Raw genomic sequence first — 23770 nt, forward strand, 5'->3', positions numbered from 1 at the left:
GCACTTGTCAGAGAAAAAGGTGAGTTTTGAAATCCTGCTGCTCTGGCCCTTTACTGTTCCCTAACCTTCAAACTTTATTTTCAGCAGTGCATCTTTGTGGCTCCTGGCTAACACCTAACCAGATATCAGCCCCCTGATTATTTCCATGGGTGCTTGTCCTGGCCCACGTGGCTGACATTGCTTGCATAATTCAGCTAATCCTGGAGACCCACAGTTTGACCCTTGCTATATTGCTGTGCAGCTGTTGGGGATGTAACCTTTGCTAGATAGAGCATAATGTCATGAAAAAACATGCAATTGGCACAAATACCAAAACAAAACTTGCACAAGAATATTTGCCTGGCAGCTGGCCACATCAATTAATGAACAACAGCTCAGATAACCTGGAGGATGCTCTCCACCCCAAAAACCCCATCCAGCTCAGCCTGCATGAAGGCAGCACAACTCTGAAGTTGTGCCTGAAAAGGGGTTTTAATTTCCCTTGGCATCTGAAGCAGGGACAGCACCTGGAGATGTTTCCATGACTGTATTCCTGTGTGTGCCAGAGGACCTTGGTACTGGTACAGCTCCCATCCAGGTGCGGTGTCTCGGATCCCTACAATAATGCACCCCATTGCACAGCCTCCTGCCTGGTTTCACCCCAGATGAACTGCTTTGCATGCCCCAGTGGTGCCTGAAAATGTGCTATGCAGCATCCTAGTTGTGGGTGCACTCGTAACACTACCCTGAGCATGAAGCTCGGGGCAGGGGCCAAGAAGGCTCCTTGATTAATAAACATGCCAGTGCTTTAAACCCTCAGACTCCTCTGGTCCACTGGCAGCCCTGGGCAGCAGAGAGATGTTATGCTCAAAATCTTGTTTACAGGCAAAGAAGGCACAACCTATGTATCAGTAAAGCCAAGAATTTATTGTTAGTGCAATGGCAATCTCAAGGTTCCAATCGTTATCACTATAGAACTGGTGGTGGCAGAAAAAAAAATCCTACTAATGCGGTTAAAATTTTTTTGCACATCCATAGTTTCTAGCCCTTTTCCTGGTGGTATGCTCACCCTTCCCCTGCTCCTTTGGGTCCTAAGGCTGGTGGCTTCACCCAGGTGGTGGTGGTGGGGTGGTGTGTTAGAGCAAGCTGTCAGCACCTCCAGCCCTTCCCTTGGACAAATGCCACGTTCATGGTGATGTTTTGTTCTGCCTCCCTCTAGGATGTGCTTGGGGTCATTTATATATTTTCTAACATGCTTCTATACTTTCTTCTGTCTTCACTGATCTTCAGCCTCATGTTATACCAAATTTACTATGTACAGTGTCCTTCATGTATGTTAGATACTATTTGTTCTGTCTGTTACCATTAACGCAGTTTTGCCAGCTCTAGGTCTGTATTTTTTTTAACTGACCTTCAGTGAGTTGTGTATAGCTGTGGAGGTCCCCAGTGCCAGCCTGTGCCCCATCTTTTACCATCTCATTCCTGTACTCCCCTGTGTTGCATCCCACATCCCCACTGCTCAAGGCCCCTGCTATCATACCAGACATATTTCTATACACTGTACCATTGTGTCTGAGTCAATAATATTCGATTCTGTGTAAGATAGGGGGAAACAAATGGGGTGAGAGCTTTTACACACTGAGTATGAAGCTCCCTCAGGCATTTCTGTCTCCCTGTGCAAATCCTGCTCTTTGTAAGCACTTCTGCCCCACTGAGTGGCTGCATCCTGCTTCACAGTTTCACAAGGCGCCAGCGGGACCAGAGCAGAACACATTAATACTTTGTCAGCTCAGCCCTGAAGCTCAGCCCAGGAAGCTGCCCTGCCAAAGTTCACGTTTCACAGGGTAGGCACAAGCATTAGAGAAGAGGAAACATTTAAACCCAAACAGGCTCAGCTTGAAGAAAAAGTTGGTTTTCAACACAGCTATGATTTAAGGTAAGCGACAATTACATTTTACCTACAGTTTGACAGAACAGGATGACAAGAATAGTGTGTCCAGAACTTAAGGAAACTGTTAACTGCTTAGTGCTTGGAACTAAAATTATACTTAATTTGGGTAAAGATGATGTGGGTAATATTTAAAAATTATAAAAGTAGAAAGGGGACTTTGATTATCAATCAAAGTGGATGAGGGCAGAGAAATTTTACTTGGTGACTATTTGTGGCATCTTGTGGCAAGAGAAATATTCACCCTGGCTAGAAGTCCTCAAGGGTAAAGCAAAATGCTGATAGATGACTAGTGTGCGGCATTAACCCAGAAGAACAGACCAAGAAAAGATACAAGTCCTTCTACTTCATTAGATGTTTTTTGTTAGATGTTTGCAGGGATTTCACAACTCATGAGCACTGCTTTGCTTTTAGTTTTGATCAGTGAACCATTATCAAAAACATCACTGACACTGAAAGACAGACCAATACAGAAAATTTGGTACAGACCATAGAAAGTGTCTGATGCAGAAAAAACCAGCAAAAGATGGCAGAAATTCAAAAAGTGTGAAAACCCAACTATGACCATATTACATAATTTCCCTATGACTCGGCTTTCTATAGGAAAGATGCTGCACAAAGAAGTCTGCTGGTCTGGGTGAGACATTTGGGTAATACAGTGGTGGGCAGCCCCTTAAGTACTTGTATGATATAAACACAGATCCAGAAAAGGTGGTTCCCAAAATCGGGTCTGTTGGGGCAAACCCTGCATGGAGGCAGTGCAGCCGGAGGCAGTGAACTGGGTGACAGGATAAAAGACAACAACAGCAATGAATTACAAGGGTTCGGGCAGCATAGAAGAAGTCCAAAAGGGAGAGCAGAAGGCTGAAGTTTGACAAAGGACAACACACAGTAGTAAACTACGAGTAAATCACATAGTAAATGTGATCTTCCCAGGAAGGGGCTGGCAACTCCAGAACTTCAATCTCATCTGAACACAGTCAAGAAAGGGTATGTAATGTGTGCTGATCTGTAAACCAACAGAGAAGTTTATTTAAAAGATCTCCAATTTCTAGAAAGCCTTCTCAGATTTCTTGAGGATGCCAAGGCAATGTGAGCTTGTTAATAACAAAAAAGGAGGGGCAGGAAGTAAATAGGCACTATGATACAGGTGCTGAGAGGACAGAGTGAATGGTAATCATAAACAAGTACAAACAATGTACATAGCTAAATAATCCATTTCTACTATCCCTTTAACAGAAAATACAAAAGAAATTTGAATTCCACTTAAGAAGGGAAGGTCTGAGAAAAAGAAATACTGAGGAAAAGCATGTAAAACACTGGCAAAATGCTCAGCTGTACATACAACAAAATATACAGTGTCACGAGCAACTGAGCAAGCAGAAGGGGCAAACAGGGCAACTAACAGCCTAGAGGAAATACCTGTGAAACAAATTTTCCGAGAAAATCCTGATCCTGGCAATCACCATGCAGTCAGATGAGACCCCCAAACACCCAGTGCCCTGCAGGCAGCTCTTGGGAGGGCACCTGGTCCCTCCCCAGCTCTGCCACGGCCCCCCTGGCAGCTGAGTTAAAGCGCTCCCCAGGCTCCCTGAGGACAAAACCAAATACTGCTCTTCAACAGGATTCTCACACCATTTACCTCATTTCCCATCCCCTGGCCAGGCCCTGGGGTCAGGACACTGTGTGGAAACCATCTCAGGTTGCCGAGGCTCTGCAGAGGACCCTTGGATCTGGTCACAGTACTGAGACCACAAAATCATGACCCTCAGGGTCACAGAGGAAAATTTCAGGACCATTTCAGTGGGTTTTGAACCTCAATTTTAAGATCCAGGGGAGATGCAGGAATCTGAATCATAGCATCAGGTCATATTTCCTAAATGTGTAAGTCGTTTCTGAAATAGATGTTTAAGGCTCTGACCTCCTTAAGGCCAGATTTCTCAAGGTACTCTGCCAGAGGTTCAGATCATTGCCTTGCAGGATTTTTCAGAAGCCCTCCAGTGCTTAGCTCCCATTCAGAAGAATGATTTGAATCAACAAATGGAAATTGCTGGAAATTCCCCTGACATGACTATCTGCACCTCTACTTCCTTAACAGCCTTGGTCATGCCCTGCTCCCGAGAGCCTACTCCTTGCTCCATTAAGGAGCAGGTGGGACCCCCAGTGTGCAGGCACCAAGTCTCCTGCATCACGCTGTCAGCCTCAGAGGGGCTTTGTCCTCACCAGTTTAAGGAAGGAGCTGACACCACTGAAAGCTTCAGCTTACAGCTTTTGCTATAAATACATCAGCAACCACAGGGGTGAGCTGCCAGGGGCTTGGCAGGGTTTGCCGTGGCCCCAGCAAACCACACACTGCTGCTGTCCCTTCTGCATGGCTCACAGCAAGTCTTCCTGGCAGGGCAACAACACCAGCAAGGGAAGGGTTGTCACGTGGGGCAGGATTCGCCCACAGCATCTGGTTTCAGTCCCCTGTGCCCGCTTTGATGTGACGGTAGCACAACCAGTATGAGTGAGGCCACTGGCCTGCCCAGCTGGACCATGCATTGGCGGGGCAAGAGCAAGATCTTGTTCAAAATACCATGGTGGCTGCTCTGAAGCACAGACGGTGAAGACTTCACTGCTGACAAAAACTGTAGTAAGTCCATGTTTTCTTTGTAAATCAGAGTACACCTAATTTTGATGCGATGAGTTACGCTGAAACTTGTGCCCTGGCTACCTGCTGCCCTGCAGTTACCTCCAGGTTTGCATAGAGCATCTTTGAGAAAGCACTTTGCAATGTTATAAAGCCTTAGATGAAGGTGATCCTGGGGATTCTGGACTCCATACTACCCCTCCTGCCCTCCATGATCCAAGCCTAGTCTTTTCAACTGTATTTTTTTACACAAAACTTTTGGTTTAAGTTTTTAGATTTACATGCTGCTCATCTCCAGCTAGTGGTGTCTACTTCTAATTTAGTTTGTGATGTTGATGTAAAAACTGCAGAACTGGTTCAGGGAAAGGGCATTTTTTTTCATCACTTTGACCTAAATGCCTTTGTAAAGGGATCGCAGGCTTCTGCAGCATTCAGGCTTGTATTTACCTTAATCAGCAGTGATTTGATCGGCTTCCATTTCTGGGTCCTTTATTTAGGACACCTTAAATGCCCTAATTTTTTGAAAGCTTCAGCATCATGCTTCTGCTCCTTGAACTCCATCTTGAGCTGGAAAATCCACTAATGAAGCTCCCCAGATCACTACTTGCTTTTAAAAAACTTATCCTCTAAGTCTTGGGGGGAGCCTCCATAAATTAAATGACCCAAATTGACAAGCAATTATTAAGCTTGTTGAACATTGCTGGGCCACAGAAATGGCCCAGCTGATCTGAGAATAAATGACAGAAGGAAGAAGAAACACCAAAGAAAGGAATCTCCTCACCTTAAAGTCATCAGGGAAGGAGCGGGGGACCAGGGAGCAAGGATGCATCTGGGGAATTACACCACACCCACTCGGAAGTGATGGAGGAATCATAAAAGAACTGCTTAGCAGTAGGGAAAACATTCAGGGTTTAACAAAGGCAGTACAGACTGGCTGTTTGGTAACAACATCCCCAAACTCTGCTGCTTTCTTCCTGACTCCCCTTTAATCCAAACCCAGCAGCTGCTCCATGCTCTTCACAGGACTCTACTTCCTTCCAGGGGATCCCATCCCAGGATTTGGGCTAGCTGGTGCTGGTGAAGTACCTGGGGAGAGGACAGTTTAGCTTTTAGCTTTTTCAGTCATTTATTACCAAAACAGAGCCATGGTTGTTAAGAGGAGCGTGCCCCACTCGCCTGTTTGCTGTGCCTCCCTGCCTGCCAGGGGCTGTAGAGTTTTACCCAGCGTCCCCCGGCTGAGCCTCTCCACTGTGTCTGGCCTAAACCAGTTTCCCAGGCTGATGTCTTCTCTTGACGTGGAGACCCTCAGACATGCAAAAATCTCCATTTCCTAATTGAAGTTTGTTCCAGTCGTTAGCCTTTCACTGTTAAAAATGTGTATCTGATTTCTAGCTTGCATGTTTCTGGTTTGAATTTCCACACATTGGTTTATAGTATGACTAATTGCAGTAAATTAGCAAGATTGTTAACATGAGCAAAAGTGAAATCAAGTGTTATCAAAGTATGCCTACAGTATCATGCTCTGCAATGGTAAAGTCTTCCTGCTTTTGTTCCTTCCCATTTATCACCCCTTTAAACACCTGAGGGTTGCATCAGCTTTTCTTATTGCAACATCTGGCTGGGAGCTCAGTTTCAGAGTCTGCCCGTACCGTACCAGCAGTCAGGGTTCCCAGCAGATGGGCGCCCACTCTTGAGACGTGGCCTGTATTGTTTAACTCCCAAGCGTGTCTCTTCGGCTGCATTAAAGTCAATGTGAATCATCCCAAAAGCCCCAGATGACTCAAGATTTGTCTGAATCACTATCCAATTCTCCAAGTCTTTTATCACTTCCCCCTGCCAATCTCCAATCTGCTTTCAGACCAATGATGAAAATACTGAAGAGTTTTTTGGCTTTCAACTTGTCATTCCCACAGACCTTTTACAAACAATATTCCTAGTGTGGTCCTTCACAGACCTTAGCTTCCTCCATGGGTGGCTGCCTTTTGAGATCTGACTGCTAACCAGCCCAAATCTCATTGTAATATTTTGTTGGGCTTGTGTTGCTTCGGGCTGGAGAGATGCGTCAATCAAATAAGCAGGCAGTGCAAGCCAAAGCGCCACCTCTTCTGAGCAGTACCCTTTATCAACCTTGCAATCTCATCAGATGTTCAAACTAAAACTTTTCTTCTGTAAACCCACACAGACTGGCATCAGCTACGCTCCTCCCTTTACTGTTTAAATTGCATGCTGCCGAGGTTAAAGGTTAGCTTACACGAGCTGTTTCACATTGCTTTCCGCTTTTGAGGGTCGGCGTTGTGTCAGCTGCTTCCAGCATCTCTAGAGATGGAATGGGGGGAACATCTCCCCACTTCAGAATTGAATAAAGGACTAAGATTTAAGATTTATAGTAACTGCACCTGCTGGGCTGGGCCTGCTTCTGACCCCCAGTACCTAACATGATCCCTAACAACTCCAGAGACGGCACCCTAAGAATAGAGCCACCCCACTCTGAAAGATAAGCTAAGTGAATCACAGGAACGAGTTGGTTGTAGGACTAAAAACTGGCTGGTGTATAGACCGTAAGTCTTAAGTTTTGTTTTAGGTATCATCCAAACTGTGGTTACAGGTGTCCACGGCAGTCTGGCGATTGCACAGTAGCTGCCTGGCACGAGGCTGGTTAAGAGTTTCACCCAGAGCGCTATTAAGACTTGCATCTCTCCTGCTAATTTCCACCCAGTTCTGGTTAATTCCCTTAAACGTCTTTTTCGGTGTGTTAGAAGTGCCATCGGCGGCTATGACATTTCATTTGCAGGTACCCGAGGACATCCCTGCAGTCTTGCCAAGAATCACCAGCCAGCAAGATTCAGATGGGTGTAGTCACAAATACGCAAAAGCAATGGCATATATATTTGGGTAGGGTGGTGGCAGCTCAGATCTAATGGTGAGAAAGGCATATACACCTGTAGGGTTTCACAGGGATTCCCACAAAGCCTACAGCTTCCCTGGGCCAGCTGAATTGTTGGCTTGCAGCTCCAGACCACTCAGCATGCATGGAAAACTTAATTTGCTTGCATGAGAAAATTGTGTAAGTCAGCCTCACCCAGAAATGCTGACTAAGGTGTGAAGATCTTTCTGAGGTTTAAATACTTTTATCAGAGTGTTGTGCAAATCTGAAGTGTGACCCTCAGGCAGAGGTCTGGGTTTGTTTTTATTTTTTTTTTACTTCTTTTCATTCGGTGATGGCAAAGGCATCACAGAGAGGCGAAGTGCTTGCAGACCCCTCTCCTTGGCAGTAAAGCTTGCAATGTTGCACTTGGCTGAAGTGCCAGGGGTGATAACTGGGAGGATCAGATGCATAAACAGGATTTAGCTCTTGTGTTACCCAGCCTGATGCCAGTGCTATTCGAAGGCTGAAATGCAATTTCTGTTGCTTAGAGGAGTTTGTGGATCTCTCATAATTTCACTTCCCTATGTATTACACGTACCGCACATGCTGGGAATAGCTGTGTTGAGAAGCAGGGGTTTTGGTCCTGCAGACTACTGTCTTTGAGATAGCAATAAATGTGATTAAGGGCAGAAGTTTGTGGGGAGAAGGGTGTAAAACTGCTGGAGAACTCTGGAGAGAGAGCAAAGCGGTTGAGCAGTTCCATGAGAAGCAGAAGTGAATCTACTATTTCCTGCACTCAGCAAAGGAAAACAGCTGGTGGAGGGACCTCACAGCCCTGCGGTCCTTCTTCAGTGCCCTCTATTGTCTTCAGTTCGCTTTGTCCCTTAGGTGAACATTCATTGTAAGCACAAGAGAGAAAACTGGGTTGAAGCAGACAGTGAGAAGAGCATGTGTTGTGGTGGCCTTTGCGAAGCTGACGGAGAATACCTGGCAGGGAAGGATGGAGGATGGGCAGAGCTAAGTTCCTTCACTTTAGAGTACAGTAACATTTCATCATATTATGCATATCTGGTAAGGGCTGGGTTTGGGTTTCCCTTTGGAGTTTGCAGTCCAGCTGTTGAGTAACATCAGCTTAAACTGAGTGAAGTGGTATCAGAGGGGCTAAATATTCAATCAGAACTGAGAGCATTGCATGGATGAGAAGCGGTGGGAGGATAAGAGGATGTGGCTGGTGATATACGAAATCCAAGAGCTAGAAAGTGAACAAGCCACAGACTGTGCCAGCAGTTTCAGATGCCAATGTCATTTTGGTAAGTGCAGTTCTTGCTTGCCCCTGGACATGCTATGCAGCATCACACCCTTCCCGTTGGTGTAGGTACCACAGGCATTGCAACCACCCATCCAGGGGCAAAGGAAATAATTTGCTACTGCAGAAATAAATTATCCCTATCAGTGAGCTAGAGGAGATTACCTGACTGAAAAGGTACTTCAGAAAAAAACCCAGCCTGACTGATGCTCCTTTTTACTTCAGAGCACAGCGGTTTGTACAGACATATAGAAACTCTCCAGAGGAACAAGCTGCCTTTCCAGACACGAACTGAGTGAGCGAGCATGGGAAAGACCAGCACAACTAGAGGCTTTCAGAGAAGGGAGTAAACCAATGTGTGCTCCCTCTCTCCAGATCAGGGATTTCACACAGCACATACAGTCTAGATAAGCACCACTCAGCAGCCCTCTCTGGATGCCTGCGCAGTTAGCAAAGATGCTAATGGGATATGAGCAGGCATCAATCATTTTTTTCCTCTGTGGATGATGGGAATTCTGCCTGTCACACCAAGAAACAGGAGCTTACAGGGCAGAGAAGCTGGGGCACTTCACAGAGACATCATGGACTCTGTCCAGCTTTGTCAGTCACGAAGTTAAGGATGCAACTTCAGGAGGTCTCTTGTCCAAACTCATGCTCAGAGGAAGGCCAACCAAGTTTCAAGTATCTCCATGGACGGAGATCCCACAACCTCCCTGAAGCCCTGTCCTGGTGTCTGACCACCCTCACAGTGACTTTTTTTTCCATACAATGAGTAACAATTTCCCACGGCCATTGCCTTATTCCTCTGAGGAAAGTCATCTGCTTCACCTTTACACCTTCTCACTAGATACCCCTTGAGATGTCTCTTGTTGAGGCTGATCAAACCCAGTTCTCAGCATCTTTGCACACAGCAGGTGCTCCAGCCCCAATCATTGTGGTAGCCCTCAGCTACCACACAGCAGTGCATTGGTGAAGAACCAGCTGTGGAGCACATCAGCTCACAGTCAGACAGAGGTTCTGGTACTGTGCAGATGGGTGCAGTAACAGCTCAGTGGCAAGGATCTGGGTGGGCAGTGTAGTGACTCATATTCAGCGCAAGAGACTTGATGTATCATGACCCTTCTTTTAATTTTAAAGGCACCTGCTGCTTACATTTTGTATCAGAGAGGAGAAAGAAAACGTCAGGATGGGAAGACAGAAAATGGCAGGCTATGGGGATTAGTACGATGTCTCCTGCTTATTTCTGTATTCCTCAACAGGGTAGATATAGTAAAGAGATGAGGAACCAGTCACATATCTCTGTAGGCAACTCCAGTTATCTCATCAGTAGAAAATCAGTATCTTGTTTGCAACCACTGTCAGCTTCTGCCCCAGCACCTTGCCATTTCCTATTCGTCCGCTTTAATTTTGCTGGTGTCAGATACCCTGTCTCCAGAAGCTGGAGGATTAAACCGGGCTGGAAGCAAGGGGCTGCACAGATTCTGCAGGCAGTCTCAGCTCCCAGTTCAAGTGGAAAGGCACTGCAAGAGCTGCTCAGCCCATGGGTGTGCCCACCTGCAGCAAACAGCCTTCCCCGCGCCGTGCCCATGCCTTGGAACTACCAGCACTGAGCTGGTCTTCTTCTAGACCTTCTTCTAGCCCACTTTTCCTGTGCAAAACCACAGACTGTTTTCTAATGACTGTGGGCACTTTTTATTTAAATGTTTTGGGGGCAATTAGGCTTTGAACGTTCAGAACAAGAAGGTATTTTAAAAGAGAGAGCCTGCATTTCCAACTAGCACACAAAAACCCAACTCTTTGAGAAATGACTACAAAATAAGAGGGCAGAACTTCATGGCCCACACCACAAACAGCACTGAAGCAATAAGGCATTAGGAGAAAATGTCAATATGATCACGGTAGCCACCTATGGGGGAGTTTATTGTAGTTGCCACTACGTCATATGAAACTTCTTGGGTAAGGACTGACTCACACCTCAGGACATCTTTATTTCATGCTTACTCTTGCAAGGCTTATTTTAAACAGAGTCTATACAAACTATTGCCATCAGTGAAACGCTGACATGTAGGCTGGGATTCCAACCACTCCACTCTGAGAGTCAGGAGTGGGAATAGTTATATACCACTGGCATCTACCACTGAGTAGTGTGCCCATGCTCTCCTTCTAGTCAAAAGGAGTTTCATCAACATGGTCAGCAGAGACTAGAAAGTGGTCTGTCTTGTCTTAAAGCAGATTTGGCCTGACCTGCGCCGGCTCAGCTGCATTGCTCTTCATTGGCTCTATTGACTACATGTCCCACTAACACGAGATGCAAACATCTGTGTTAGAGACAGCCAAGACCCTTCTTTAGAGTCAGCGGGGGCTCCTGTATGAAGATTGTGACACTGTGACCAAGGGGTAGTGATTAGTTGCAGTTTTATTATCACTGACCTTTCCTTTCGGTCTCAGCTTTAACAGGTTAGTTTGGCCGTGTTGTCATCTCCCTGGGCTTCCGCACAGCCTGTCACACTCAATTTCCTTCATTTCCTACAGTGAGAGCCAGTAACAGATACAAGCTCTTTACCCCAACCAGGGAGCAGACTGAATGCAGTAACACCTGCACCCCTCTAGGATTTTTGGTTCCCTGCAAATGGAAATCTTTGTGGAGACTTGAATGCCACATCCTAAGGAAGTGTGGATGAACTGATGGGTACCCCGAGTTATTCGATGTGCAGACCTGTGAGCCCAGAGGTCACACACCTGCACCCCACACTCTCTTTGGATGCAGCCTCCAAGCTAGCACGCCCAGGCTCCAACCTGACTGCCTCACAGCCAAGGCAGGAGCAGTCACGAGACACTTCGGTGCTTGAGGAAAAGGGTCAGTATAGTTTCCCTCTTCTTTTGATCTTAGCGATTAAAAAAACCCCACAAAACACCTCATCAAAGATATGCTTGCTCCCAGAGGATGTCCCACTGTAGACTTTGCTCCTTCCATGTCAGCAAGCATCAGCTCAGACCTGGTCAAACTGGGCGTCTTACTACACTTCCAGCCTGGGGTTAACGTGTGGGGCCAGGCTGGGCTCTTGGTGGTGTTGACAGGCACCACACGCTGATCAGCAGTGACACGTGAGGTATCGTTTCCTGCCCAGCACTGCCCAGCAGACTGGGGGAACGCCTGCATTTCTCACATTGCGACGCACCACCTGCAGAGCTCAGGCAATGTTGGCTTGCTGCCGCTTCTGCTGCCGCTCCGATAAGCTTATGCAACTGCCCTTGAAATTCTCATTTATTTGTTCTTATCCTAAAGAGCTAACATACAGTGACGTACATGTAACGGCAGAGTCTGGGCTTTTGTTAGTAACTGCCATCGCCGCTGCAGTAATACAGCTTTCACTAACCCAAACAGCGACAAAATCCCAAAGTGTGTGTTACTGAGGTCTCTCAGTATTTGACCATAGCAGATACTGGATGTCTCTCTAACATTATTCTCTTTTCCCTTTTCATGTTGTCTTTAGCCAGGAAGTTCAGCATGACGGAAGCATTCACAGAAACGACAGCTGAATATGCTTATGACGAACATGCTTTTTCCTGCAATAAGACTGACATCCAAGAGTTTGGGAAAATATTTCTGCCAATATTTTACATTGCAGTGTTTGCTCTTGGCCTCACAGGCAATCTAATGGTGCTTTTTGCCATTGTGAAAAAAGGCAGTAAAAAAAGCATCACTGACATGTATCTCCTGAACTTGGCTATCTCAGACCTTCTCTTTGTGGTCTCCCTCCCCTTTTGGGCTTCCAACACAGTGCGTGGATGGACCCTCGGGACTATTTCATGCACAGCTATTTCCTCACTGTATTACATTGGTTTCTTTGGGGGCATGTTCTTTATCACTGTTATTAGTATCGACAGATACTTGGCCATTGTCCGGGCAACATATTCTCTGAAATCCAGAACAGTGAAACACGGCTTTCTTATAACCTGCGGAGTATGGGCAATAGCTGTTTTAGTTTCAGTGCCGCATTTTGTGTTCTCCCAGCTGGTAGAAAATGACTGCATGTCTGTCTTCCCCCAGGAGCTGGAGAACATCTGGCTGGTGTTCTGCAATGTGGAGCTGAACACCATTGGCTTTTTCATCCCAGTCTGTATCATATGCTATTGCTACTGTGGGATCATCAAAACCCTGCTGTCCTGCAAAAATCAGAAAAAAACACGAGCCATAAAACTGGTCTTGGCTGTGATAGTCGTGTTTTTTCTGTTTTGGTCCCCCTACAATGTACTGATTTTTCTCGAGACTTTAAAGCACTATGAGTTATTCACAAGTTGTGATCAAATTAAATCACTGGACTACGCAATGCATCTGACCGAAACCATTGCATTCAGTCACTGTTGTCTCAATCCTCTTATCTACGCTTTTGCTGGGGAAAAATTCAGGAAATACCTTCACCATATCTGCTTAAAGTATTGTCCATTCCTGTGTTTCTGTGGTCCCTGCAGTCGCTACCAGGTCACCTCTTCAGCTAGCTACACAGAAAGCGTCGTGCACAGCAACATGACCCTGAACACCAGTGACCAGGATGGCTCTGTCTTCGTCTAAAAGGCTCTGTGAAGAAGAAATATATGTAAATATGAATTCTGTGAGGCTAGCCACCACCGAGATTGCCATTGCCCACATGAAGAGACTTAACGGCTGCACCGAGTTACTGACGTGCCTCTTGTTAAGCATAAGGTATTCTGAAACGGTAAAGATTTTTAAAATAAAAGCAGTACAGTATGTCAGGGCTGGATGCAGAATTGAATCAAGAGGGAAGAAGAGGGAAAGTAGAAGCAAAAGCAGTGCTCTGTGCCTAGAACAGGAGATGGAGAAGAATTTAAGGACAGAGAAGTCATTAAAGTTTCATCATTGAAACTTGTGTGTGTGTCAGTGTATGCACATGTAGTACAAATGTACATAGACATAAACTCATTTTTTAAGGGAAGAGAGATCTCTAACGAATGGTAGCTGACTTTGCAAAGGGCAATATTTTTGATAGTAAAAGGGTATATTTTTGATGCTATATATCAGCCCTATGGAAGTGATTTGGGGGTTACTGATGGCAACAAATGTTTTACCTGTGCTTTCGAACCTAATAAAATCCTACTGTTAATAAAAAAGATTGTCATTTAAAAAAATATTTCTGAATATGTGTTTAGTGCCAACAGTGCACTCAGTGTTTACAGCATACAAAAATCAGAGCAAGGACCATCCTTAAAGATTTGGGACCTGACTTGGAGCTGACCCAAGCCAGTAGGTGTATCTCCTGATTTCCACGGGCTGTGGCCTGAGCTAAAGGCCCGAGTTTGGTGGAGCCCTTCACGCCGTACATCCCCATGCACACTGCTGAGCGAGGGGCTGCCAGCTCCATCAACAGACAGCAGCACACACTTGGGACAATGGGAACGGGAGATACAGGTTTGGGTATCCCCATGCTTGGTCTAAATATGGCACAACCAAGCTGGGAATTCCTTGCAGAGCATGGTAAGTATGTGATTCACACCTGTGCTCTGCTTGCTACACTTTGTAAACACCAACTGTATCCACACCATCATAGACAATGGCTTTTGGGACAAAATAACCACTTGCCCATGCTGCTTAACGCAACCCTTCCCAACCTTTGTGGCCTCCCCCACCACAGCTGATTTCATCAGGGAAACCTGTAGGTGTACCGATATTTAACGTGCCCTGGAGGACACATTTACCATGTGCACTCCACAGCCTCCAAATAGCCTTTTTACTCTTGCAATGACAATGCACTGTGGGTGGAAAACATCAGACAATTGAGTCGCTCCCCAGGGCCCTCCCTGGGAAGTTCCTGCCGTCATCTGCTGCAAGAGCAAAAGATATTTTTGTTGGCACTGTGGATGACAGTTAGGTGAATGGAAAAAGGACTGTTGCCATCTATGAAGCTGAGATCAGCTTACAAGGGAAAAACAAGGACCAATCTTACAAAACTACTCCATGCCAGTGGGACCCTATTTCTATGCATTGATGGAACTGGCAATATGTCAAAACTGAAGAAGCACTCTCACTTTCCAACTAACACAGAAGAGTTGTTCTAGAGTATCAGCGGGAGGAGTAGGCCCTTTCTTTGTGGACCTTAGTACCCCCTTGTTTCTAAGAAAGCCTGGAAGAGAGACCCTCCATTGAGCAGTTTTCCATATGCAATAATTCCACAAATACTAAATATTCCATTTTTTGCTGCTGAACATTCAGCACAATTTACAGTATAATAGCCTTTTCATAAAATGGCTTGTATTTGCATATAAATATATTCTATATTCTCAACTTTTAAAATTTCAGCTATAAGTGGACTTCCAGACTCTAAATACGTAAGTTTAAGTGTAGTATGAGTGTCACTCAAAATTAAATTACTTTTCAAAATTCAGTCTGCCTAAGCAAGTGAGATAAGACAGCTCGCTTTGTCCCCACCCCCAAGCAAGTGGTATTTTTAAGAAATGGTGTTTTTACAATGTTTTTTTAAAGAAATGCTAAGATGTGCAGAAAGAAAGAGGAAGGTACGGTGAGACTAAACAAGAAGTCATCTGCATGAAACTGGTCTGAAGAGGGTGGATTGACAGGCTGAGCAATGTAATCTCACTTGGTTCATTTAACTTCCCTTTTATTTTTCAGATAATGGTGCAATACTGAGTAGGGAAGAGTAAAAGATGCTTTTAAATATAACCCATGTGCTGTCTCCAGAATGAAAGGTGCAAGCCCAGAGCCTTCTGTCAGCTTTCTAGGAAAAAAGAACATTTTCCTGCCTACCCCAGTGGTTTCCCAGGAACCCTACCCATCACCAGCACAGTGCATCACAGCACACACCCCTTCCAGATGCATCTCCCTCTGGCAGTGCAGACTTGCTACTGTGAGTCAAACTGCCTTAACAGGCCTGTGTCCTCTGCAAGCTGCAATGTGTGAAACTGCACCTGCAAAAATCCGTCACTTCCACAGGTCAAGGGCCCCTCCTGACAACCTGCACTTCTTCTGTCTTCTTTGCCACACTGTGCAATGGAAGACTTCAAGGTTTGTCAGCATAATATTTTCAGTGTTTATGCCACGAATTTGCAAGTTATTACATAGAATTTGCTATTTATGTGCAAGGTCTTATTGCTCAATATTTGAGCATTTGTACGAAATTAAAAGCTTCAGGCGTTTCTAGGCATCGGGCTCCGTAACGAATAGCTAGTTTATGCAGATGCCTCCTCATAGCAGAAGTGGTAAATCTTTGAAAACCAAAATCAACATTTTTGTTTTGTTTTGCATTAGCAGGAAGAATTGTTGCAATTGTCCTTAAAAAACTTCAGCCTCCATGAAACATACAGTGCTCTGAGGACAACTGGTAACAAACTTTACCAAGACTGGGTTCAACTGCAGCTGAGACAGGCATTGCTGCTCTTCACTGTACTGCACCATGTCAGCATGCATGGAGAGCTGCAGCCCCGCAGCTTCTGCCCACTCCATGCCTCTGTTGTGACTTGTGACACCTAATATTGTGTAGCTTCCTGGGTTTCTGCTGATTTTATACATTACACTCCTTGAGGTATCCTTTGCCTGACTGAAAGCCCACTGATGTCTCTTTAAGTCCCTCCACTGGACTTTCAGTTAATCATAGCCTTTATCTGAAGATACTACTTCTCTTTCAAAACCTCTGCAGCAGGAAACTGGTGCTTTCTAACTGCCCAGCTAGTTTACAACATACACTTTTCTATGTACAGCAGTAATAACGCATACATCCTTAGCCTGGATCAACACATCCCTGATGACCAGCAACATCCAGTCCCTACCCATTACACCTAAGAAAGTAAATCAGTCTCTCAGCATGGGATAAAACCTTTTCTTCTGCCATAAATTAAGGACAGACTCTTGCTAACATGAAAATGCACGCGCGCACACGCATGCACACACACACACTCTCTCTCTCTCTCTCTCGTTAAATCTATCTATTGAATAGTACTTGGTTGTGAAAAAAGGAGGTCAAGAGATCTCTGGGTTTGGTGGGGGGACTGGGCTTTGGGGTTTTCAGAGGTGGTGAGCTATCTTTGCATCTTGTTTTTTCATCATGAAACCTTTTTTCCTGTTTGAGAATCACTCTGACACTTAACATAAATCTTTTCCCAGCTGGGCTATGTTTTGAGGAACTAATAAAACCTGAATCCAAATTTTCTCTGCAGGCTCACTACTATATTTCATGTTCAATTTATAAATAGAATGAACAAGACACATATTTAGCCAAACTGCTTGTAATGAGATACGTGGAAATCAGTATCTTTTTTAGGTGCTACAGCAAATCCCTCTCATTCAAATATCATATCACAGTCCCAAAATCATAGAATTGATGTTTCTTCATTTTTAAGTTGAGCATGGTCACTTTGAATTCTTTTCATTAACTCTTGTAGTTTTTAACTTGCACAGAAAATTTAGAAATGCAGCCAGTCAGAGCATCATATTGACCTAGGAAATCGCTCAGTGGTGAAAGCCACCATTTTCACTAGTGGCATCAGAAGGAGTCACTACTCATGTATTTCCTTTGGGTTTAGAATTTGGTGGGAGTGGATCTGAAGTCCTGGTCCAGGGTAGTTCAAAGTTTTAAGGCTGTATTTCACAGAGAACTACTTATAAACACACTGGGTATGGGTTCAGTCCTGTCATTTTCATTTTGTCTCTACCACCTTTGCAAGTCCCTCACTGAGATCTCATAGGTAATACAAAAGTGTTGTCCTAGAAGGACACCCTGTTGTCAATGAGGGGACAAGACCCAACCGTGCAAGTCCCACATCCTGCTTTCACTAAAAAACAGAGAGTTTTCCAAATAAATCTTACTTATAAGCTTTATTCTCCCCACATCTGAATTCTAGAAGTTGCACTAATTCTACCCACTGCTGCTTTCGCAGCTCCTAGCAGGTAGCAGTTTTCCTCTGTAGCTACTGCCCAAGTAGCTCTGTAGCTACTGCGCAGTGCTTTGCCAATGGCCATTTACACACCACTTCTAAAATGGCTACATTTTAGTAGTGAATTAAATATTTTCTGTGTTAAGGACTTACCCAGTCCTGCTCAAAGATTTACTGTTTGCGCTTCAGCTTCTTAACTCTGTAAGACATCAGGAACTCTAACGAAAACCTGTGAATTCCAGAGTTCCTATTTGGAAATTTAAATTTGGTAATTGAAGATAAAATTGAGAACAATTTGTAAGTATTAAAGGACGTTTTTTGACACTTGTCACATACATACAGCTTCTGTTGAAGCTGGTAATAATTCTGTTGCCATTGTTAATAAGAACTTCCTAATTCACTTGCTAACTACTGCAAGAGCTTGGTTTTCAACATATACACACCCAAACCTCAAGCCCTGGGTTTTGCAGTGTCAGTGTTGACACATTGGTTTCAACGCAGAAAAGAATACACACTAACTGTTTCTGTATAATTATGTTTGTTACACTAATATTCAATACACAAATGTCTGTATTTAATATGTTGCATTTGTCATTTCCCTTCTAAAAGAAATACTGTAAAATAGCTCCCATTGGACATGGGGGAAATGGTTTGCTTGTGAAGAACAGTTTGCATTTACCAAACTTCCAAGTGTGAGCACATTAACTTTATATCGCTGAAGGCAGAGGTTAGTGAATGGGACAGAGAATGCAAGCAAAGACTCTGCCACAGCTTTTTCACTATACAGGGTATATTATCTACTTACCAACTGAAGCTGTAACTAGGACAGTCTGTTCTCCACCCCACTCAGATTTTAAGTCTCTGATAAGTTATACACATTTGTCACTGCTCCATATTCAGCTGCAGCCCAACAGTTCAGCTGCATATAGGTCCATATGCTGGGATAATGCAGGCAACAGAAAGAAGCTGCATTTCTCCCGCAAGAAGTTTGCATGTAGCCCATAAATGTTGCAATTGCTGCATTAAAGTTAAACCCAGCAGCACTGTGTGTAGTGGATTTGCATGGCAAGGTTTTGGTAGCAGTGGGCTCCAGGGGTGGCTTCTGTGAGACAATGCCAGAAGCTACCCCCACATCCACAGAGCCAGTGCCAGCTGCTCCAAGGTGGACCCACCGCTGGCCAAAGCTGGGCCCAGCAGTGACAGTGGTAGTGCCTCTGAGAGAACATATTTAAGAAGCGGGTTGGGGGATGGGCAATCTGTGAAAAAAACCTGCAGCTGTACAAAAGGAGTGAGAATGCATGAGAGCAGCATCCTTGCAGACCCCCAGGTCAGTGCAGGGGGAGGCAGGAGGGGCTCCAGGCACTGGAGCAGAGATTCCCCTGCAGCCCGTGGTGAAGCCCATGGTGAGGCAGGCTGTGCCCAGCAGCCCATGGAGGTCCACGGTGGAGCAGGTATCCACCTGCAGCCTGTGGAGGAACCCATGATAGAGCAGGGGCATGCCCAAAGGGGGCTGTGATCTGTGCAAAGCCTGTGCTGCAGCAGGCTCCTGGCAGGACCCATGGAGAGAGGAGCCCAGGCTGGAGCAGGGTTGCTGGCCGGGCTTGTGACCTGTGGGGGACCCACGCTGGAGCAGCCTGTGCCTGAGGGGCTGCACCCCGTGGGAGGGACCCACGCTGGAGCAGGGGAAGTGTGAGGAGGAAGAAGTGGCAGAAACAACATGTGGTGGACTGACCGTAACCTCCATTCCTGGTCCTCCATTCCCGGTCCCCCTGTGCCACTCGGGGGGAGGAGGTAGAGAAATCAGGAATTAAGTTAAGCCCAGGAAGAAGAGAGGGGTGGGGGGAAAGTGGGATTTTTTGTCATTTTGATAGTAATAAATTAAGCTAACTTTCCCCAAGTCAAGTCTGTTTTGCCTGTGACTGTAACTGCTGAGTGATCTCCCTGTCCTTACCTTGACCCACAAGACTTTTGTTATATTTTTTCTCCCCTGTCCGTTGAGGAGGAGAGTGATAGGGCAGCTTTGGTGGGCACCAGCCCACCACACTGTGTCACAAAGAAACAGCAGCACAGTTTGCAATGGCCATGATCTGCAGGGCACATTCAAAGACAATGAGGAAGCTGAGGAAGCAGAACAGTAGCTCGTTCTACACATCTGCTGACAAGAGAGTTCCCTCTAGTGCCAGACATGTGCTGCTATTTCTATGTGCAATTTCCTACACACTTAACCAGCACAGTTCCTTACATGTAAGAACTGCTTGAAACTCTGAGCTGCAGCTTCAATTATTTTTCCAGGTTCTAACCAGGTAGGAGCAAACTAGAAGGACATGGTATGTCTAAAAGGCACCTGGAGCAGGTTGTTGCACCACCCTTGTCCCCAGCCCACTGACATCTCATTTGTCCAGAGCAATTGCTGAGCAATATAGACCCTAACTTGGCTATAGCAGGAGCACACAGCAACAGGGAGCATTTCCCACTGGGAGGGCCTCAAGCATTAGTGCTAATGGCCTAAAAACACTCAGGGGTAGGGAACTGGCTAAGCATGCACAGGAATTGCTCTTCCAGCCCTTCCTAGGGACATCTCCCTAGGACATCTCTAGGGACATGACGGAAAGACAGGTCAGGTAGACGAGAGAGCAGTGGATGTTGTCTACTTGACCTCAGGCAAGGCTTCTGACATTATCTCCCATAACATCCTCATAGGTAAGCTCAGAAGTGCGGGTTAGATGAGCGGACAACGAGGTAGACTGAGAGCTGGCTGATGGCAGAGCTCAGAGGGTTGTGATCAATGGCACGGAGTCCAGCTGGGGGCCTGTAGCTAATGGTGTTCCCCAGGGGTCAGTACTGGGTCCAGTCCTGGTCAACTTGACTCATCAGTGACCTGGACGAAGGGATGGAGTCTGCCCTCAGCAAGTTTGCGGGTGATACAGAACTGGGAGGGGCTGACTCACCAGAGGCTGCGCTGCCATTCAGTGAGACCTGGACAGGCTGGAGTTGGGTGGAGAAGAAGCTAATGAAGATCAATAAAGGCAAATATAGGGTCCTGCACCTGGGGAGGAACAAGCCCACACACCAGTGCAGGCTGGGACAGACTTGCCAGAGGGCAGCCCTGCAGAGAAGGACCTGGGAGTGCTGGTGGATGGCAAGTTGCCCATGGGCCAGCAGTGAGCCCTGTGGCTAACGGGGTCCTGGGGTGCATCAGGAGCACGGCCAGCAGGTCGAGGGAGGGGATCCTCCCCCTCTGCTCTGCCCTGGTGAGGCACATCTGGGGTGCTGTGTCCAGTGCTGGGCTCACCAGTTCCAGAGAGACAGAGAACTACTGGAGAGGGTCCAGTGGAGGGCTACAAAGAGGATGAGGGGACTGGAGCATCTCCCCAGTGAGGAAAGGCTGAGGGAGCTGGGCCTGTTCAGCTGGGAGAAGAGAGGACTGACGGGGGATCCTACTGATGCATACAAATATCTTAGGGGCAGGTGTCAAGAGGACGGGGTCAGGCTCTTTTCAGTGCTGCCCAGCGACAGCAAAGGGGCAACGGGCACAAACCGCAACACAGGCAGCTCCTTCTGAATGTGAGCAAACCCCTCTGCACTCTGAGGGTGACAGAGCCCTGGCACAGGCTGCCCAAAGAGGTTGTGGAGTCTCCTTCACTGGAGACATTCAGAACCCGCCTGGACATGATTCTGTGCAGCCTGCTCTAGGACAGGGGTCCTCAAACTACGGCCCGTGGGCCGGATACAGCGCCCCAGGGTCCTCAATCCGGCCCCCGGTGTTTACAGACCCCCCCGCCAGGGGCTGGGGGGGGAAGCCAAGCAGCTGCAGATGACTGCCTGCCACTTCATCCGTGCGCCGGCCCCCTGGTTAAGAAGTTTGAGGACCCCTGCTCTAGAAGAACCTGCTTTAGCAGGGGCTTGGACTAGATGATCTCCAGAGATCCCTTCCAGCCCTGACCATTCTGTAAGTCTCACCAGACCTTCTAGTAAGATGAAAGACCTTCACCAGCACATTTTCTTTAGCCTGGACGGAAGGGGTCTGAGGCAGCTCAAAGCTGGGTTTGTCTATTTTGTAAATGGTAGTATTAAAGCTGACTAAAATTTGACCAGGTTATAACCCCTGAGTGGTTCAGAGCCCCTCTTCAGTGAGTCTTTGCTTTGTTGTAGCCCCTCTCCTCCTTATGGTCCTGTCTTAGGAAATATGTACCCTTGTACTGCTGTTAGCCGATTTTTTCTAAGGGAACTCTCATTTGAATCATTAAGGCTCACCACCACTTGGTCTCTTGTTAAGTTCCTTCTTGGTCTCATTGCTGGTCCCTGCTCTCCAGATCCTCCAGGTAGCTCAGGTTTCAGAAGGCTTCTGTGCAAGGGGTGGACAAAACACCAGATACCATAAAGACAGTGAATGCACAGACCAGAGTTTAAGGTAAGTCAGATCCAGAAAAGGCAGCTATAGGCAGTGGCATACATCTTTTTACACAAGGCTAACAGCACCTGGAGCCAAGTATTTCCAGAGTCACCATAACCTCTCACTACCCCTGTAATAACCCTTGCTCATGCGGGACCCTCTGTCCTAAGCTTGCTCTGCCGTTGCTTCTGCCCTTCTTTAGTGTCAATGATTTCTTTGCATTTCCACCAGAGGGTGGTATTATTAAACACTGGGCTTAAAAGTCATTTAAGGAGGACACCCCAGGCCAGCAACTGGAGTCACTGATGAACAAACACAGTGTGAATATATGTTTATGGAAAGTAAGAAGAAATTAGTCACTACATTCTGCTGCTGGAAGAAATATCAATTTCTCTTGAGTTTTTTTTTTTTTTTAATTTGCCTGTTATAGAGCAAATTTAATATCCACAGAGTCTGTGGATGTTACATTTGCTACAAGCAGTTTCATCAATGATTCACAGAACAGATCAGAATATCTTGCAAATCGCAAGACGAGAGAGACATTCCAATGAAAACCTTTTATTGTTGCTATCACAGTTTTATTTCAGTGCCCTGAATGGTATCCCTTGCTACTAAAAGTGAACTGAGTACTATGGAAGTTGGCTGTACAGCTTGTCTTGAAGAGGACTTGCAGCAAAACGGCTTTTACTGTGTGATGGCAGTTCCTGGGTCTCAGCAAACATAGAAAGAAGATTAACTTATAAGAGCAATTATTGGTTCTTTCTCAGTCTTGATCCTCTGCAAATACTTTGGTTTTTCTAACCAGCTTGCATTGTGTTACAACTGCTGTGTAAGGACCATGGCAGGAGAGACTGCAAAGATACTTGTTGTGCAAATGTTTAGGATAAGGCCAGTCATTTAATAAGCTTTTTAAGATGACCAACAACTACAGTGTTAGAGACCACCACAAAGCAAACAGAAACCAAAGCCTGTATGCCAGAATGCCATCATTCCTCTGTATCTAAACTCACTGCAATAAGCACCAGACTGGCCTGAGCAGACCTCTGTTATTCACTGCTGCCCTGTCTTTTTTTTTTTTTTTTCTCCTTAGGAGAGACCAGCCTTTAACCGGGACAACATAGTGATGGTTAGATAATAGCTGAGACATTTAAAAAAGAAAAAAAAACTTATTTCAGGTATCAACTGCTCCTCAGAGTGGAAACAGCCCAAATCTCTCATCTTACTATAGAAACATCTTGGGAATATTTGACAGATCACTGAACAAGACAAAGAAAGTTCCTTATGGTCTCATTTCACACTTAGGAAGAATACAACTCATGTTTTTTGCAGCAGTGATTCTGTAAAAAAAAAAAAAAAAACACAAAGTAAAACTCAGCATTTGTAAAATACAAATTGTTTCTGTGATGTTTGAGGTTTGAAGTTTCAGTTCTTTTTTATGAGGAATTCTGAATACAGCAGCTTTGTGAGCACAGCACATGGAAAAAAAGCAAATCACATTGATGAAAACCACGGCAAATACCATTCACAGAATTGCCAGTGGACACAAACAATGGAATTCCTAGGACTGGACCACTGAACGAAAAAAACGCAGGGAATTGCAACTTAACAGTATTGAGAAAGGAAAAGACGTTTTGGGTTTAAATCTCTCACTTGTCAGCACAAACAGCTGTCTCAGCCAAAGGGAATTTGTATGTTCAAAAAGATTTGAGGTAAATTATGAGTGAATCACCTGGGACAACGTG

At 45.7% G+C, this 23770-nt stretch overlaps 1 protein-coding gene and 1 long non-coding RNA gene across 5 annotated transcripts in view; one reads left to right on the forward strand and one right to left on the reverse strand.

Annotated features, from left to right (window-relative positions):
- On the forward strand, positions 1 to 13881 carry LOC308057677 (CX3C chemokine receptor 1-like). Of its 4 annotated transcripts, none has more exons than XM_080411735.1 (3): positions 1 to 1915; positions 2864 to 2917; positions 12226 to 13881. In XM_080411735.1, exon 3 carries the CDS (start codon positions 12240 to 12242, stop codon positions 13302 to 13304), a length of 1065 nt encoding a protein of 354 aa, XP_080267861.1. In that variant the 5' UTR covers positions 1 to 1915; positions 2864 to 2917; positions 12226 to 12239; the 3' UTR covers positions 13305 to 13881. The 4 variants fall into 4 exon arrangements, with proteins under 4 accessions (XP_080267861.1, XP_080267859.1, XP_080267860.1 ...); XM_080411733.1 differs by lacking the exon at positions 2864 to 2917 and adding an exon at positions 8314 to 8496; XM_080411734.1 differs by lacking the exon at positions 2864 to 2917 and adding an exon at positions 4326 to 4562 and having other exon boundaries at positions 2 to 1915.
- Positions 4569 to 23770, reverse strand: part of LOC308057681 — a 20752-nt gene continuing 1550 nt past the window's right edge. Inside the window, exons 2-3 of the long non-coding RNA XR_013925391.1 lie at positions 21890 to 21980; positions 4569 to 5645 (exon numbers count right to left, since the gene is read on the reverse strand). This is a non-coding gene — a long non-coding RNA (uncharacterized lncRNA). The remainder of the gene's footprint in view (positions 5646 to 21889; positions 21981 to 23770) is intronic.

The sequence above is a fragment of the Falco punctatus genome, assembly GCF_963210335.1.
Source record: "Falco punctatus genome assembly, contig: scaffold_200, whole genome shotgun sequence".
Classification (NCBI taxonomy): domain Eukaryota; kingdom Metazoa; phylum Chordata; class Aves; order Falconiformes; family Falconidae; genus Falco; species Falco punctatus.